The 18004-nt window shown below is 42.3% G+C and overlaps 1 protein-coding gene across 2 annotated transcripts; it reads right to left on the reverse strand.

Moving 5' to 3' along the window:
• Nucleotides 1-1585: 1585 nt before the first annotated feature.
• On the reverse strand, nt 1586-17421 carry CCDC62 (coiled-coil domain containing 62). 2 transcript variants are annotated; one of them, XM_050906576.1, is made up of 13 exons: nt 17194-17421; nt 16759-16951; nt 15979-16142; nt 15099-15200; nt 14592-14763; nt 14405-14506; nt 13158-13246; nt 12072-12172; nt 10728-11477; nt 6706-6883; nt 5937-6068; nt 4197-4289; nt 1586-2144 (listed from the first exon to the last, which is right to left on the reverse strand). In XM_050906576.1, exons 1-12 carry the CDS (start codon nt 17227-17229, stop codon nt 4203-4205), a joined length of 2106 nt encoding a protein of 701 aa, XP_050762533.1. In that variant the 5' UTR covers nt 17230-17421; the 3' UTR covers nt 1586-2144; nt 4197-4202. The 2 variants fall into 2 exon arrangements, with proteins under 2 accessions (XP_050762533.1, XP_050762534.1); XM_050906577.1 differs by lacking the exon at nt 1586-2144 and having other exon boundaries at nt 4224-4310.
• Nucleotides 17422-18004: the final 583 nt, after the last annotated feature.

An 18004-nucleotide genomic window follows, 5' to 3' on the forward strand; every position in this document is an offset into this window, starting at 1 on the left:
CTGAACAGCAGCTTTGTTTTCTTTAATAATAATTCAGTACGAGAACACAATAGCAAAGGCACTCCCTGGAGTATTTGTAATGCTTCCAGAAAGAAGGCAGCCGAGTTTTGAGGCGGCTTGAGTTTCGATACGAGCCTCAGAGCGCGGCAGATAACACAGTTGCTTTGTAAGTCACTTAGTGCCCCAATAAATTAACCCCAATATTCCCCTTCCTCCCATTCCACAAATCCAGGGCAGCCCCGACACAAAATCCTAGGGCTCCGGGCATCCTTGCTGCATTGCTTGAGCTCAAGTTTTCTATATTGATTTTAAAGCCATCAGTAGAGCAGTTTAAATTCTCAAGGGGGTTCAGTGCATTCATCCACTAATGCTAAACACATTTAAACCGGAAAGCGCAGCTCACGCTAGGAAGTTGCACCGATTTCTCTAGGGCTTGACGTACGGTACAGTCGCTGGGCAGCTTCAGGGCGAGCACCGTGCTATCGGTGGCTTTTGGGGGGGAATTTTTGTCATACCCACAGCAGCAGATTTTGAGGACGGAGCCTGGAAAGTTTCTCTGCAGGTAGAGGAATCAAATGCGCTTTAAAGGCTTGTGGAAACTTGAAAAAAAACTGAGAAGCTGAGATTCCCCTCTGTGGGTAATGCTTGCGGGCAGGGAGGGAAAGAGTTTGGAGGACAGCAGCTATCATCAGAATTGGTTGACTAATTTTGAGGCCATTAGTACACGAAGGAAAGCAGGCCGTCATTTAACTCAAGAGAAAGCGGAAAATTATATGAAGGAGTTAACAAGGGGAAACCACGGGGCAAGTGTTGTAATTCACTGCCGTTAATTCGTGGCAGTGGACAGAGTCAGAGACTCCCACCCCTTAGCTGCCCCCACGCAGGAAAAACGCTGGCGCAGCGCTCAGCGGTGCGGACTTGGCACGGGTGTCCCAAACCGCCCACAAACCGCGCAGGACCGAGTGGCCCACTCGTGTCTCCGGCAGTTGGCGTCCTATGTCCCAGAGAACCGTCATAAATTAAGTACCAAAAGTGTTGGACAGTGTGTTAAACAGGCAAGAAAGATCTTCCAGTACCTGAAGGGGACCTACAAGAAAGCTGGAGAGGGGCTTTTGACAAGGGCCTGTAGTGATACGACAAGGGGGAATGGCTTCCAACTGCAAGAGGGGAGATTTAGATGAGATGTAAGGAAGAAGTTCTTCACTGTGTGGGTGGTGAGGCACTGGCACAGGTTGCCCAGAGAGGCTGTGGATGCCCCCTCCCTGGAAGTGTTCAAGGCCAGGCTGGATGGGGCTTTGAGCAACCTGGTCTAGCAGAAGGCGTCCCTGCCCATGGCAGCGGGGTGGGAACCAGATGATCTTAAGGTCCCTTCCAATCCAGACCGTTCTATGATTCTAAGATACAGCAAAGGTACCACCTTTATTAGCTTATTTCACCTTTTAGTTAAAAAACAAGTTCAAAGTGTGGTAACAGAACATGTCTTGCCCAATAGTCAAAGATAAAAGCAGTTTAAATGCTAAAAAGCCGGTCACATTATGCTTGGCTGCTGCCGTACGGTGCTAACAGAGCCCATACACACACCTGATCTTGTTATAAGCTTTTTATAAGAATAAATAGCTCCCGACCGGGGAAGCGTTGTTTTGCCCATCTTGTGGGCGACAGCTCTTCCATTTCAACAATGTAGGAGGCAGTTCCTGGTTACACCACTAACTGGGAACTTCCTATAAACATTATTCATCTCTCTCTACATGGCAAGAAGTCCAGAACAAAAACAATAACTAACAAAAAAAAATGAATGCTTGGCTGTGTCATACTCTATAAATATTTCTGAGCCACCATAAAAAAAAAAGGTAAGAAAAATAGTTCCTATGTCATAACAATTACACACTCAGGATTCTTAAAAAACAAGCTAGTATTTAACCTGAGTTCTCAGTTATAAAAATAGTTTTGTTAATCTTGGCATAATTCTATGTTTTATTTCAAGATAAAATATATGCCCGCATAGTCACATCTTTCTGCCACTTGCGAGTCTTTCAAACGCTCAGAGAGCCATGGAAAAAAAATAGGTAACTTTCCATTGTAGCTGACGGGTTGATGATCTTCAGTTCTCAAAATTCATTCTATACTGGAAACTTCTTCATCCACTGCAGAAAATTAAAGATGTGTATTAAAAGACAGGAAAATGTCCTCTAAAATTATTAAGCAATCACATGCGTGTCAATTTATTATATAAATTTTCACGCTGCAAACAGAAAAAAACATAGAATAAAAATATAAAGAGGAGAAAGGTAAACAAAGCACTTCACAGAAAGACAACAGGCTCAGGGACACCACTGGAATGTTATGAAATAAAATCTTTCCAGTTTGTTTTGCAAGGAGGAGTGATCTTTGTGCCCTCGGCCAGCCACTGAGTCACAGTTTACAAGCAGTGGCACATGCTACGGTGTCCAGAACTGAATATATCCTTTTACTCATTGCTTTCCTCCTTTGTTCTTCAACTCTCCCCCACCCACTCGCTCTCTAAAGGAAAAACAACTGACCGATGAAAATGGCTAACTCACTGTCAGCTAGTTAGGAAATTAACCTCATGTTTATCAGCGCACCTGCCCTCAAATGATTTCAAAGCAATTAAAAACAACCCCCAAATCCAACCAAAACCAATTCAATCACTTCTCTATATGAAATTGCACAAATGTTCAGTTCTTTCTGGGCCTGCTAGCAACTCTGCAAAAGCTGCTTTGGATTTAACTGATGACAGTGCTTCAGTGCCTTTTAATAAACGAAGAAAGTAAGAATTATGCAGCAGCCAGTGACTTGCACGGTCACTAATTCTTGTCATGGATCTACAGTGAATTGTGAGTACGTTTGTTCCACCAGTTCTTTCTCACTGGAAGCAAATGAGATTATTTCTGTAGGCTAAGCGTACGCTTACCCCGCTGTGCTGTATCAGCACGGTGCTCAGCAATTTTGGGGATTTGCTCCTGAAACTTTTTTAACATCAGTAGTTTCAGGATGCAAGTCACAGTGCTGGCTTCGAGCTATAAAACCCCCAGCTTCTTTTACCGTAGGGCTCTTTTTAGGAAAAGAAGAGCTCTCTACACAGGAAGATTACAGCAGAGTAAGGTACAGCATTCCAGCTACTCAGCATCCATTTCCTATGAGAGCCCCATTAGCGTGCAGTAAGCAGACCCAACTTATTTTGAAAGAAGACTTCGTGTCTCCAGGCTTAATGCAGAAACAGCAGAACATGAGGGTGCTACAAACCACCACCGCTCCCCGGGGCACAGAGGGCTTGGCTCCACAGGGGAGAAACAGTTCAGGGACTGCAGTCTGCGTACACCGAGAGAGAACTGAGCACCAGCTCCCCACCGGATCGAAGTCGATCGGTATGAGAAATCCAGTGCCACAGAGCTTCACACTCCAGCTTGCTGTGTAATAACTTCCCCTTGCAGACCTGCGCTTGGGTTGTGTCAGCACTGGAAGAGTTCTTTTTTTTTTTTGGTCGATTTTTCCCCTCATTGTTGCTAGCTCTTATTCAGTTTCATGTGGTGTTCAGTATTTTAACCGTATCTGGTTACTCTTTTGTCCTCAGAACCAGACAACATGGTGCCCGTTGCAAGCATCCAATTCACATTAGTAGAACAAATAATCAGAAAGTGAGAAATTTCCTGATTCCAAAAGAAAAAACAATCTGCTGTGGGCAAGGCTGCTTTTTATATTCTGAAACAGCTCTATTCAATACATTCTACTTTTGGAGCTCTGAGCCCCGAAACAATATGCTAAAACAGCCCTTGGCCGTGGCACTGAAAAACACTTCCCAATCTCTTACTCAACAATGTTCATATCCTTGATCCTGTTATCTGTACCACACAGAAGGATTTTAACTACAATAAGCGGTGTGCAGGTACTCGGGAATGGAGCTGCGAGATCTGACTGCCCAGAGGATGAGGAACATGCCTGAGAATGTTTAATTATTTGACTAAAGGAATTACTTGCTGCCTTAACATCTCTTTGCTGTTACAGTACTCACAAGAGTTTTACTGGAAATGCATTCAGAGCAGTGCACTTAGAATCTTGTGCCAGGCTCATCTCAGAAGTCCCTAACTTGTATTAATATTGCAGATGCATTTATAAAGACGGAAACAAAAAAAAACCAACAACAAAAAAAATCAAGTTGAAAACACTTTCATACTCACGGAACATCATAGAGAAAAGAATGGCAGCTTAGCATCTCTTTCTTCCGCAGCAGATAACTGGGTTCTGTGAAGAGCTTCTGCAAGTTCTGCTGTCTATATTGTAATGCAAAAACACTACATGGAAATCAAAGAACTCAGAGAATAAAAATTACAGAGCTGCCAGATTCAAACTGGCGAGCGGCAAGGATACACTTTTTAATTCCCTCTTCTCCTCCCTCCCCCAAGCAGGGCACAGAATCCAACAGGTACAAATACTGATTAAATTCTAAGGGTTATATTGATATAGATTATGTTTTAAAGCACAGTTTAAAACAGCCTCAGGTAAACCTGGTTTTAAGCACAGATTAGTTGGCCTGCATAGATTAACTAAAACACGCTTGACAAGTTTTTGCCCAGAACGGCTCTGAAAGTAGATCAAAGTTCTACAGATGTGGTTCAGAAGCTACCCCCGCCAGTAAACACGAGCCTGCTTTATTTGCTATCCACTAAAGCAACCATTCCGAATGAGAAGCCAATTTCCAAGCTCAAAAACGCAGTATCAGGTTATAAAGCAGAGTCATGCTCGCTACTAAAAGACAGCCGGTTTAGCCGAGCTGTGACGTGCCAACCAGTAAGCAGGAGCCAGACAGCTGACGGGGCTGGGCAAGAGCCACAAGCAACCCACTGTTTTGCAGAGAGCTTTTCAGGAATCCCTCCTACAAGACAGTCTTTGCAAAAGACTACACTGCTGCCGTCTTTCACGCTGAATGAAATCCTGCAGATGAACTTCTGAACAAAATATCCTTTCAGTTTATGCAAAGGCTGGCACACAGCCCTTGTACGCTGTCAGTCAGTCCCAGCACAGCTAAGGTTTGATGGTTCTGATGCTCTGTCCGTTACGGTAAAATTGGTCTGGTCAAGTTCATCTAAGGATAAAAGGAGTGCAACATTTTTAGAGAGGGGCAATACCTTTCAGGAGAAAGCCGAGGTTTCAGCACGCAGCCTTCTCATTAGGAGTCTGCTTTAAAACCAAAAGCCTAAATCCTCCCTTTGTGATATACATCAGCACAAGTTTACTCATTTCTAGTGACAAGTGGTACAATCTCCTCGTCAAACAAGGTAGAAATTCTTAAGGATATTTATGAAAACAAACAAGTGACCCTTTCTCCAATTACTCCTATTGCCCACATACTCAAGACAGACACTCCCTATCAGCGTTCCTGCTCATAAAAGAAACTGCCGTGACAGCTATATACAGCTTATTTTCTTTGACCACTGAGTATGTTCTCTGACCCTGCAATGAAGGAACTAAAACTATTAGCCCACAAAAACTCTGAAGTTATTTAAACTGAGAGTCTGCCTTAAATTCATATACAAAACTATTCCATATATCACCTATTTCCTATACTGTCCTCCTTTCCACAAATATACCTAGCCTGGTAATAGACCAGTTCTGAATGTAAGTCATACTTGTGTTTGCTTTTTTCTAGACCTCCTACAGCTTGCTCCAAAATGACTTCTTCCTTCCATCTGTTTAGACACATGCAAAAGTCAAATCCTGTCATGACCTTGAGGAGCCATAAAGAATCCTATAAAAAAATCCAAGTACTTCATGCTAAGGCATGCAGGAATTTTGTCTTTAGCAAAGCGCGAGGAGAATATCGTTTATAACGTCGTAGCGCAAGTCAAGCGTAAGGGAAAGGATGTTCACAATCGCTATTCCTGGCCACCTAAATCTAGTCATGGGAGAGCAATATATACTGTATTAACGTTGCTGCTGTTTGGACTGCAGCGAGGGCTCGCGTGGAGGAGAGTGTTAAGCTCCAGATCAGCAACCATCTGTCGAGACTCGGCCAACGCATGCTGCAGCTTACTTATGGGGGAACTGGTGTTCTGGAGGAGACAGAAAGTGAGCCAAAGTTATGAAATGATCTTTCTGGAATATGTCAAAGGATTATAACATACCCAAAATCATCACTTTCATTTTGAAATGTCTCGGTTCAACATACTACAACATAACACTGCTCCAGACTCTAAATGCTGACATTTCTAATAAACACAGAGGTCTTTCCTAGTGTCGGCTTTTTAACAGATCTTCACATGCACGTATACGGAGCGCACACAACAGCAGTACTTCCGTGATAAAGGGGAGAATAAACAAAGACATGAGAAGGAGGGAAACCCAGGCAGAACAAGAAAGAAACAGCGTCCAATAGCTTCTAATAACTGTGTCCAAGTGTACTCAGATATTGTGCTTTACTGGAATTACCAATTAGCCAGCATCCATTATCCTAAAGCCTTTCATTTCAGAAGCCTATCTTTTTTTTTTTTTTTTTAAACTTATGCTGTCCAAGACATACTGAGACAACAAGGAATTATTTTGAAAAAATATTTTACCACCTTTGCTTTAAGCCTGCTGTCTCATCGTTCGAGTCCCTAGTTCTTCCATGCCGGCAGACATTTGCTTTCCTACCATCAGTCACAATTCCCCTTAAAATTAATGAAGTACATTCTGCAATAAAATACTGACTTGGTCCATGGTAGCGTTGCAGCATCTATTTGTTGGCTTAGTCACTGAAAGGTTATTGATCTCCAGAGGGAAGTCTTCATCAGAGAATTTCTCACATCTTTGAGGCCTGTCTCCTTTCTGGGTGGATGTCAAACAAGGAGAATCCAAGTGAAAAGAATTCAGATCCATATTTTCTTCACTGTTAAAAAAATTAAGACATTGCCAGAAACAGTATCACCATCCTTTTTCAACTTTCACAGGAAAATCACGGGACAGCATAAATAATTATGGGCCCCGAGCCAAGAAAACCATCAAGCATGTGAGATTACTCTGTTCCTCAGAGTGGTTCCCATGTTTAACAGCTTCATTAGATCAGTTTCATCCTCTGAGGACAACAGTTTGACATTCAACCAGTTTCAAGAACAGCTACATTACCATGTGCTTCAGTATCTATTTAACCTTGCGAAGAGCACGCAAAAAGCAGTATCTACTTCCTCCCAATACTCTGGTACTCCTTCTTCTCTCATACCCTACTCCCTTTTTTTTTAATCAACCATGAGGCAAATTAGTATTTGTAGGTGTACTTTTCAAGGGAATTTCACAGTCTTTTAAAGTCATCATCTCACTTCAGAGATCACAGGAGAGCTTTCCCAAAGAGGCTTTATTTTATTTATTTTTAAATACAGCAGCAAACAGTAAAGTGCTGTTCGCGCAAACTGTGATTAAACCCAAAACTCAGTTGCCTGACTACCATTTCAGTGTGGAGTTGAAGCATACGATCTATTGGCATGTATCTTCCCCTAGCTTTTAAAGCAAAACAAAGTATTAATTTAGCACTGGGTATATCTGAGTGTATTTAGAAATATCTGAAAAGCAATTTAAACAACAGTTAAAGCAACAAATCATACCCTGCACATTATTACTGTCCGAACACTGACTCGCAGCCATCCCAAGTTTGTCCTAATACAAAACGTCTTTAGCTCTTAATATGCACGTCAAACGATTGAAACTTCTCTCTTAGACCTTTCCCACACTAAAAGTTAACTTTATTATAGCCTACCCTAGAGAAAAACAGTTCTCAATTTAAGTTTCTTAAATCACAATTTTACCGAAATGTACCAAATCCCTCACTCAGCTCCAGTGCCAACTAATCACAAATTAAGACTAGACATAAGAAAAGCTCTAGCACGTTTGAAATGATCTTTATCATCTACTCTAGCACTACAGGAACCCCGCAGCACCCTAAGCAAGCCCTCCGTCCCCTGTGCTGTGTTTTCACACAGCGCTGAGTGCTGTCTGCGGCTTGTACGAAGACGCGCCCTGGTTTCTGCTAGCAGTTTCAAGCTATGCAGTGTTCATTTTCAACTGCTAATTTCCACTTCATACAGTTTTTAAAAAGTAAATAAAATAGCGACCATCTCCCCAAAATAAAACATTTCTGTATTCATCACACTTCTGAACAAAACAGAAGCACAGTGCTAGCACTGCCTGGATTGGGTAAATAATTAAAAAATATGTGTATTTTAAAGAAAATACTATCTTCAAATTCACAACATTTCATTAAATATTCTTTAGGTACTTATTTTGGTGGAACAACACATCCCATACCTGGCAAGACTGTTACAAAAAGGTTTATTTTTAAATGACATTCAATCTAAGAAAAAGCCCTCGTAAGAGATGCCAGCTCTGAAGTGTCTGCTGTGTCTTATTTCACTTCTCTTGTAAAACACTGGGATACAATAGGCTTTCTTTTAAGAGAGAAAAGCTCATGTTTGTGTGCTTCTGACAAGGAAAGGCTCTGGAGAGATGCGAGGGAACAAGCTATAGCAGCCTACAAGAGGGGATGTGAGGAGATGCAATGAGCAGAGCCAGTTTTGAAGAATACACAGGTTGGGAAGGAGGGGTGAAAACAGGTTTGATTTTGAGGCAGGGCGATGGCTCAAGGAACGGGTGGCTTAGTCCAGCAGGAGCAGACTGAACAAGTAACTGCTGACGCTCCATCTTTAAAACCAGAACTGAGATAAAAATCCAAAGGTAGCAAATGTTGGTCCAACATAAATGAAGTCACTAAGTCAGAGCACACAGAAATGATGCCTGCACTACAGTATTTCACAACCACTCTTGCAGTTGGATAAGGTATTTGACGGCGTTAATAGCCTTCTTGTTGGCTGTTCCAGAATTCAAGAACTCATGTCAAAAATATTTGCTGGGCTGACAGGGAGGTGCCAGCACCCTTCCGTACGCACAAAATACATCATCAGCACTACAAAGCCAGCAATGGAAAACTGGAGGATCCAGATTCAAGTCCCAGAAGGAATGCTGTGTTTGGTCCCTGCCATTAATGCCTTAATAGAAGCCCACACTGAAGACTGCAATACTGCTGCCTTCCTCCCATTTATGGGGCGAGAATTTATTCAGTGGCAAATCAGAGTCAGCAGAGAGCAGACACTCTGGGGTTTGCACTGAGTCAATCCATCTCCAATTAGCAGGGCTCCTAGGACCAAATGCGGGCATCAAGACAACTTGATAGCTCAGCAGCAAATCCCAAACGGGTAGAGCAGCCCTCCCTTACTGAAGGATATCTGCTCTATCTGCATTGCCTGGGTTGAATTTGTTCCTTTTCCCCTAAAATCCCCTTAAGGACAAGACAAAAAGTGAGAGCAGTTTTCATGATTCAGCCTCAAAAGAGATTTGGAGGGAGCGTAGTGTGTCATTTCGGGGAGTAGATAAGAAAGGTCAGGGTAGACGTAAGGGGAATGGAGTCTTTTTAATGATTTATGGACAGCGGAAACTAGAGAGAGTCCACACACAGCAGTGAAGCTCAGCTAAACTGCGTGGGAATGTGCCGGGACAGCATTCTTTTTCAATGGCTGCCCATTCACCTTATTTCTGAACAGGTCTGTCTCACTGCAGTAACAATTTCTATAATATTTTTGTTTTAAAAGCAACGCAGAATGAAAGCATCCGTATATCAGATATTTCCATTCCATAACATTAATTTGTTTGGACGTTGGGCAGACTTGCTGGCTAAAATCCTTAGCAGGTTTAAACAGCCGTTCATTTACTGTACTTGTCAGACTACCAGCTGAAAAGCTGCTACTCCTCCTCTTCTCTGTCTAAAAGGCAGCTATGAAATTTCTGTAAAACTTCAGAAATCCTTCTAAAATTGAGCTGGTAAGTCAGTCAATTTTTTTGAAAGGAAACAGAGGAACCAACACAACAAATCCACAGAAAGACACAGCTCTGAATGCCCTTGCTTGTGCAGGCATAAAACCACTTCTATAAATGCGAAGCAGCATTTATATCTCGGATACCTCCCAATACCACTAAGACACCTGAGTATTTTTCCAACACTTCTCAGCATTAGAAACCTCATTCTCCTCATCCCCAACCACACGTCCTTTTTCCTCCCCCAACATAAACACAGGGATAGAGTCCCATGAACAAAGACGCACTGGAGAGTGGACAGATTGCTGTTCTGTAAATCTTGCCATCTCATTTTCTTGCCCTGAGTGAGGAAAGCAGCCTGTGCGGAAGAGCCGTGTCCTACATTCTTGCCCAGCCACTGTGTGATTTCTCAACAGAAATAACACAGTCACTAAAGCATCACACAAAATCTAGGTTTGTTTCTCGCCTTACAGAAACGTCACTGTCGAAGTCCAACTCTGGTCAGAATGTATTTTACCCACCAGATTTACACACAACATCTGGGATTTCAAAAAAATCAGAAGATTTATAAAATCTGCATTTTTCTCAATTAGTTCATTTGGCAAGTTATGTAGTATTGCAGCTTCTCCTACCCACGCAGCTCCTGGGGATAAGAGATGCGAAAAAATAACTGCGTAAAATAGAATCATGATACCTTAGAGCTATTTTAACTTATTTTACATTTACTATTTTTCAAGTTGGTAGACTAATTTTAAAACAGCAGTTACTTTAAACATCACTTGAGATAATACAAATTATTGAGAGCTTGTACACCCAAGTTTCTACGTAACTCCAGCTTGTACCTATCTATTTCTTAAATGTAACAAGCACATAACCTTTTTGAGCTGGCACATTTCATCTCTTGTGCAGTCTTGAGACAACTGCAATCTTTTCCATGCCATATATTTCCATCTCCTTTTATGGGTTTGAAAATCTTCAGCCATTCCGGATCTGATATTGGCTTCCATCGTGCATCTTTTTTTATGATGAAGTTATTACTACAGGAATCCGATTCAGAGTTGTGAATTGCAGCAGGAGCCTCTCTGCTTTTTTGGCCAAACAGTATTCCAGTTCTCTCTTCCCAGGTTTTATTTTCATTATCAGTTTTGTCAGATGTGACGGTGTTCTGGATCGAAGTACTTTGCAAATCTACACAAGAACTGACGTTAAGCCAATGCTCGTATTCAGGTAAAGATGACTCAAAGGTTTGTTGGTCTCTGCTTTCCACTCCGTTGTCAGAAACTTCCCTGTTTCTCAATGGCCTTGTGTTCTTTGCCTCACAAAATACTTCGCTGCCTAGCTCATCAGAGCTTGATGCAAGATCCTGCTTTTCTTCTTCTTCCGTAAGGACAGCCAAGACTTTCACAACTTTTTGACACCGGTTTAAGTACGCTGAGGTAGTTTCCTCCAAGTCTGATGCATTCAGTAACAGTTTATTATCTACTTCGCACATCTCAGAGGTGGTTTTTACCCTACTTTTTGGAACTTGTGCAGTTCCACGCTCCTCGCATATCCCGTGGATGCCCTCAGTCCTAACCATGTCTGTCTCACTGTTACTTTCAGGGGCAGAGAATGCCATACCTATGCTACAATGGCACGATAAAGAAAACAGTCAGAAATACTGCATTTAAAGAGCGTATATAACTGTACTCAAGGTTAAAGCTATACATGAACCAGAGGCTGTAGCCATGGTTCTGCGGTAGTTCATATACCAACAGGCAGCCATATCCTGCCAAAACTCGACAGAAGTCTGCCCAGATTTGGCTGTTACTTTCCAAAATCAGCCTGAGAGTTCCCTCATGTTTTATATAGTGTGGTGATTCTGTCTGAACCTCCAGGGTGTGCACCAATTTCCTCATCCAAAGCAAAATAAACTTTGATTTTTAAACAAAAGTAGTAGCGGGCCAAATTAACACCCCTACCACCAGACTACTCCATTTTTAAAAAATCATTAACTCTCTGGCCTGCGTACAACTCTTTATTGTGTGACTGACACTCATGGTGTCTCCTGACCAAGTAAAAAAAGGTATCTGACAACTTCACTGGATGTTTGTGGTTGAGTCCAGCAAAGCCATCTTGACACAGCACACATCTCTTTTACGATGTTAGCTGTGGCTGAACAGCGAAGTCTCTCTCTGAGAATAAGCTATTAAAAAAAAAAAAAGAAAAAAAAAGATTACCTCCTTTCATGTGCCGCCTTGTCATGCTTTTGCCTTAATTCCTGAGAGCTCTCCAAATTGACATGAAGAAATTGCAAGTCACGCTGCTGTTTTACGTAGATCTGTTTAAAGATAGTAATGCACATTAGTGAAAGTCTGGAGTGCAGGAACATTGTCATCAGGTACTAACACATAGCTTGTCTTCCAAAAATATCCTTAAAACATTTTTATAAACCAATACCTGTAGTCAAACTATTGTCAAAGCCTTCCAAATCTAAGGGGCCATCTCTGCATGTATTTAGGAAAATAATATTTTGCGGCAATAAACAGTATTTCTATCAGAAGACTGCAGTGGTCTTCCAAAACGGAACCACATTGAACCATAAATACAATATCATTATTGTTATTTGATATTTAATACACATTGTTATTATGTTGTTCAAAGTTATGCAGAATTACAGGACACAGAATGATGATCACGGTATTTGGCTTTCACTGCAGGGGATTTTTTGTAAAGCTAACGCAGAAGATAACACACTGATCAATTATTTGCAATAAAAAAACCCCTGAACATGCCTTGAGAACCTCAAATGAGTGCAGGTGAAAACACTGGTTTTAAGTCTCTCTTGAAAAACAGATTTTTCAGTACACCGTGCCCCTTTACGCCGCGTGAGTTCACCCTGGGCATGTGCGCGAGGCAGCCCGCCCCACTCCCACGCCTTTCACGTGACTCCTCGAGCCTAGCACCCTCTGGTTATACACACACACTGACGAACTGTTAGCTCAACAGGGTGCCCCGCTTTACTGCTATGAGGGTGGTATTTACTCATTGTAGGACCGAGCAAATACAATTACACAAAAAAGGCTAAAAGCACATGTAAATACAAGGATTTGTACCATGGGTTTTTAATTTTAACCAAAAAAAAAAAAAAAAAAAAAAAAAAATCAACATTCTGTAGGGATCCCAGCAAGGCAGAAACAGCAAATTTGACTTTTTTTCTTCATTGATAATAGCTAGATCTAACTTTTTTATACTGTTCATGCAGATCTGATGTTACTGAAAAATGCCTTCATAACCTCAGAGTAGAAACACAATTAGGGCTGCACCTGTCGCAAGCTTGATAGTTCTGTGTCAGTCCGCGCTTGTTTAGACTTGGCAAACTGAAGAAGTTGATCCTTTCTCTTTGCTTTCTCAACTGTTTCAAAACAGATAGAATTTTTTAAGTACTTAAAGTGAATAGACACAGAGCAAGCACATTTGTTAACGCATATGTCTGTAGCAGTAGAAACAGGTACCTAACCAAAACAAAACCATTTTCTTAAGATCAACAGGATCTGTTTCCCCTCCAAATAAAAAGAGCACAAAAACCGTAACGCAACCAAACAGATCAATTATTTTCCTTGGACTTTTCATCAGCACCTAGCTTTATTTTCCTAGCAGCAATATTCTGCTTCATCGACCGATTTATTTTACTTTTTCATGTTAACATTCTTCCATAGAAGGGAAATTGAGTAATGGGTTCTAATTCATGCCTTGTACAGGGAAGTGCTGGGAAATACTTCCCATTACTATTGTTTTTACAATAATGAGGCATGGGATCGATATTTGGCAAAGGTAATGGCAGATAAAAAGCGACAGGCAAGTAAATCATCTCACAGCAGAGGACATCTTTAGTCACCTAATCTTTCAAGGTATATATTGCTTGTCTGTAAGAATACTGCAGCAACCATCAGCCTGCCTTTCCTACCCACCGCAGCACAGAAGCGTTCCTCTCTACCCAAAACCAAAGCGAAGCTATCAACAGATAGCAAGCTGCAGTTTACCAAGTCCTGCATATTAAACCAGTCTAAACTAAAACCACCAGTTAGAGAAAAGCAAGAGAAAAAGTGAATTTGTAAACATACTGCTTCCATACAAACACCAGAGGGAGTGGATGGGCTGCTAATTTCATAGGGCCTAAGCTTTAGGTTTTGCATGTGGCTTCTTTTCAGTAGGTCACCATTTTCTATGCAACCTATGTCAGAAGGGAGAATGCCACCCCCATTTATTGTATTAATACCACAGGAGACGTGGAAGTCTCAAAAATTTTCAAGAGAGAATCCTCTGAGCCATTTATTCCTCCATGCGTAATCATATTGGTGAACTTCGTGCTTTACAAGATTTTATAAACTGTCCCTGCAGAAGCCCTAGATATTGCTTTCACAGAAGAATGACAAAGGCATATACCTTTATTAAACCGCAAGAAAGGTAGATAAGAAGCTGCCTCCTTCACAGATATTAGTGAACTGTTGTTGTCTAGAAGTCTCCAAGCTGTTGAAAGCTAAGGCATGAAAATCCAACTGCCCACACTTACCAATAAGTGCGAGCTCATTCCTCAAGCAGCCATTTTCTTGTTTGAGGTGAATGATTTCTTCCTGCTGCTTATTATTTTCTTTCACCTTTTCACAGAGGTCATCTTTAAAACAAAATGTAGTATTTCCCAAAATGAAAAGGAATCATGCTGGTCTACACTAGATTAGGTGCCCAGTATAAACATTTACCTTTCAGCTTATTTGTTTCAAGTATTAGTTCTTTCAGTCTCAGTTTGAGGTCTTGCTTTTCTTTGTTGAGACTGAATTCCTCCGTCTTTGCTGCACGCCATGCGCTTTCCAGCTTCTTGAATTTAGATGTAAACTCAGTAATGTGATCAGTTGTTTCAAGTATAGCCTCGTCCTGAAATATGAAATAGAACGGATTCTTGATTATTGTTTTATCTTATGTATATGGATTTTGACAAAACAACAGTACATCTTACTGCAGTAGTTATAGCTACTTCACAGATTTTCTTCTGAGCTCTTGAGGAAAAAAAACAAAAACCAAAGCCAGGAAACAAGCCTGTTTATGAAAATAAACCAGTTTATTGTTTGTTGACCACTTTTCCCTTCTCAAACGAGCCTAAGAATTAAACAGCAGTGAGATCAATGGTGATTAAACCACTGCAGTACAGTCACCAATAACTGCACTGCAGTTTGACCACATTTAGTGCCTGATGAGACGACAGATGTTACCTTCAGCTTAAGCATAGTAAGCAGCTCCTGTTCTCTTGCTTGCAGCTGGCCTGTTTTAGCAGACAGTTCAAAAACTAAGCAGTGGAGACTTTGATTTTTCTCCTAGTGAACAGAAATAAGAGTGTCAGCTACTACTATGATTCAAAGTTACTATTTTTCCAGTAAATGTGTGCGCAACTTTCTTTAAACATCATGAACGGCAACGTGGGATTTTGAGCAAGCTGTGAGGATCTGGAGGAAAGAGGACTGGAATAAAAATTGTTCCCCAGTTCATTACAACCAAACCTGCTTGCAATCAAGAGTCTTAATATCCTGCATGTCTTAAGTCAAGCCAATCAGACAGATGCAAGCGCACGATACTGCTTTACTGTATTGCATACAGGGGAAAAATTATCCCAATAAACATGTCATTGCCAAATCACTTAAAAAAAAATCTAGAACCCTTGAATACCAATTATTTTCATATCCTTAAACCGGTTTCAGAATGTTACAGTTCATCACAGTAATCAAAGCTGTAAATAAAACCTTCTGGAACTTCCTAACCAAGTACCAGTACTGTTCTGGGGGCCAGCACTGCCTTTTGCAATCACAGTGCCTGACGTTTCTGGAGGCAAGTTGGTTCTAAGCAGTGTTCCCCAAAACTAAGCAAACAAACAGCAAACTCCAAATCCCAGCTTAGGAAAGCGTTTTTGCCCCCCCCCCCCCTTTTTTTTTCCCCAACAAATCAGAGCTATACTATAATCTAACATTGCTGTACTAAAAGACAAATGCAACTCAGGAGCCTTAATATGAAATACTTATTCACTAGTGAAACTCACAAATGCCACTGGCATTCTGGACATGCATGGACTGCAAAATCAGACCATTACTCAACTCCTACCTCCAGAGCCTGACAGTGAACAGTTGCATCTGTTACTTTTTGAGACAGCTCTTTAAACGTCTGTTGTGTATTTTCAATTGTCTTACTGTCATTCTGCTGAGATTCTAAGAGCTTTAACTTTTTGGTCAGTGACTTTATAATTTCATTTCTCTTGTTCAGCTCATCTAAAAAGAAAGGAGACAAGGTATCTGTGAGAAAACAGCTCAGATTCTGAGATTTTAAAAATTGCACGACAGTAAGAATTTAATCCAGTGTTTTAAAATCATGCGGTTCAGAAATGGATGCTCACGTTGCATACTCTGAAGCAGGATCCCCTAGCTACCCAGGTCAGATGGAGTACAAACTCTGTGGTGACCTCTGTACTATGGCTGTCAAACAAGACTGTTCAGAGCTGCCAGGTGATCAGCTGGGTGGCTCGCGGATGATGTCAGAGCTGCGCAGCAGAACCTCAGGGCACAGGACCCTGCAGTACACCAGCATGTTTGCAAATTGTTCTCTTCCCCCACACTGATTTAATCAGATTTTTTTTTTTTTAAAGAATCCACAGAAGCAATTTACATATTCAAACGAGAAAGAGCTATCTGATTATCATACCCCCTTCAAGATCAGATCACTTTAGTACCACCGTGGAAGTTTTGATCTCAGAAAGAAAACAACCAAATTTAAGGCTGAAGGGTAGGAAATCGCTCCTTATAAGATGCAAAACTGTTACTGAGGGGTCTAAGCACCTGCACGTACTTAAAAGACCAGGGTCTTATTCTTTATATGCACAATACTTACGTTTTAGTAAGTTGCACCGTTCTGCTAAAGTCAGTATTTTTTGCCGATCATCTTCCCAGGCCAGAAGCTGTCTCTGGTGCACTGCAACCATGTCATTGAGTTCCTTATCACGATCTTTCAGTTCAACAATTAAAAGCTGGAGTTCTTGCCTCTGTTTCTGAATGGTGCTGTCCTCAAGGCTTGGGCTAAGTTTCTATAAACGGTAACACACGGAACACATTTCAACGTAAAGAAGCAGCGACAAATTCTCAGATAACAAACTCGAGGTTTTAATTTGTTCTAGTATTTTTATATTAGAAACAGAGATCATTTCAAAAAGTTCCTCATGCTTGCGGTACCACCTGTGGTCCTTGACTGAAACCGTTAGCGGTACAGTGAGTACTTTCATGCGAAAAATAGAGCACTCTTATCGCTAACTGTACTTTCACTTTTTACCTGGGGCGAAGCAGAATGCGGCAGTGATGAATTCATAGGGGACTGGGGACCACAACGCTATCAGGCATTAGCGGATACTGGTAACTATTTATGACTGTAACGTTCAGCATGGAGGCTGCCTCTGATTTAAGCACTACATGGTTACCCGCCGAGACTGCTGCTGACCTGGCAACCCTGCAGGAACGACAAACGCAAGCCGTTGAGAACTGACCGAGGTGGGGGCACGGCCCTGCGGCCTCCCACAGGCGCCCAGGCCTGAGGAGGGCCCTGAGGTGCCACCACCTCAGGCGAGCGGCCTCCCCCTCCACCCACCGCTCCCGTGGCAGGCCTGCAGGTCCTCCGTGCCCTCCCTCCCGCCCGGCTGGGCCGCGCTCCCCGACCCCGACCCCCGCCCGCCTGGGCCGCCGCCGCCGCCGCCGCCCCGCTCCCCTCAGCCCCGCCGCTCCCGCCCGTTACTCCGCGCCCCCCGCCAAAACCCACCGGCGCCCTCGCCCTGACGTCACGGCGGCGCCCCGCCCCCGCCAGCCGTTGAGTGGCCGCCTCGGGCGGCGGTTAGGCAGAAGCCCCGCCCCGCCCGCAGCGGCGGAGCTGCGGGTTCGAGTCCCGCGCCCGCCTGAGGCCGCGCCTGCCTGGAAAAACGTGAGAATTAGTAATGTTGTTAACAGGGAGACGAGTAAGAACCCGACTGGATATCGCAGGATGGAGGTAACTACCCTGCTCAGCTTTTAAATGGAACGACTCCAGAGATAACAGTTATCTCATTAGATACACCATTCCCAACTAAACCCATCAGCTTATAAACAAAAATCAC

This window comes from Gymnogyps californianus, chromosome 16, assembly GCF_018139145.2.
Source record: "Gymnogyps californianus isolate 813 chromosome 16, ASM1813914v2, whole genome shotgun sequence".
NCBI lineage: Eukaryota > Metazoa > Chordata > Aves > Accipitriformes > Cathartidae > Gymnogyps > Gymnogyps californianus.

What these genes read in the sequence shown, in the direction of transcription:
- CCDC62 (XM_050906576.1), bottom strand. Translation starts at nt 17,229, where the DNA reads ATGAATTCATCACTGCCGCATTCTGCTTCGCCCCAG. An exon ending in ACGGTGCAACTTACTAAAAC is followed by an intron (nt 16,143 to 16,758) that starts GTAAGTATTGTG and finishes CTTTCTTTTTAG; the next exon opens with ATGAGCTGAACAAGAGAAAT. An exon ending in AAATGTGCCAGCTCAAAAAG is followed by an intron (nt 6,884 to 10,727) that starts GTTATGTGCTTG and finishes TTTTTTTAACAG; the next exon opens with TGAAGAAAATATGGATCTGA.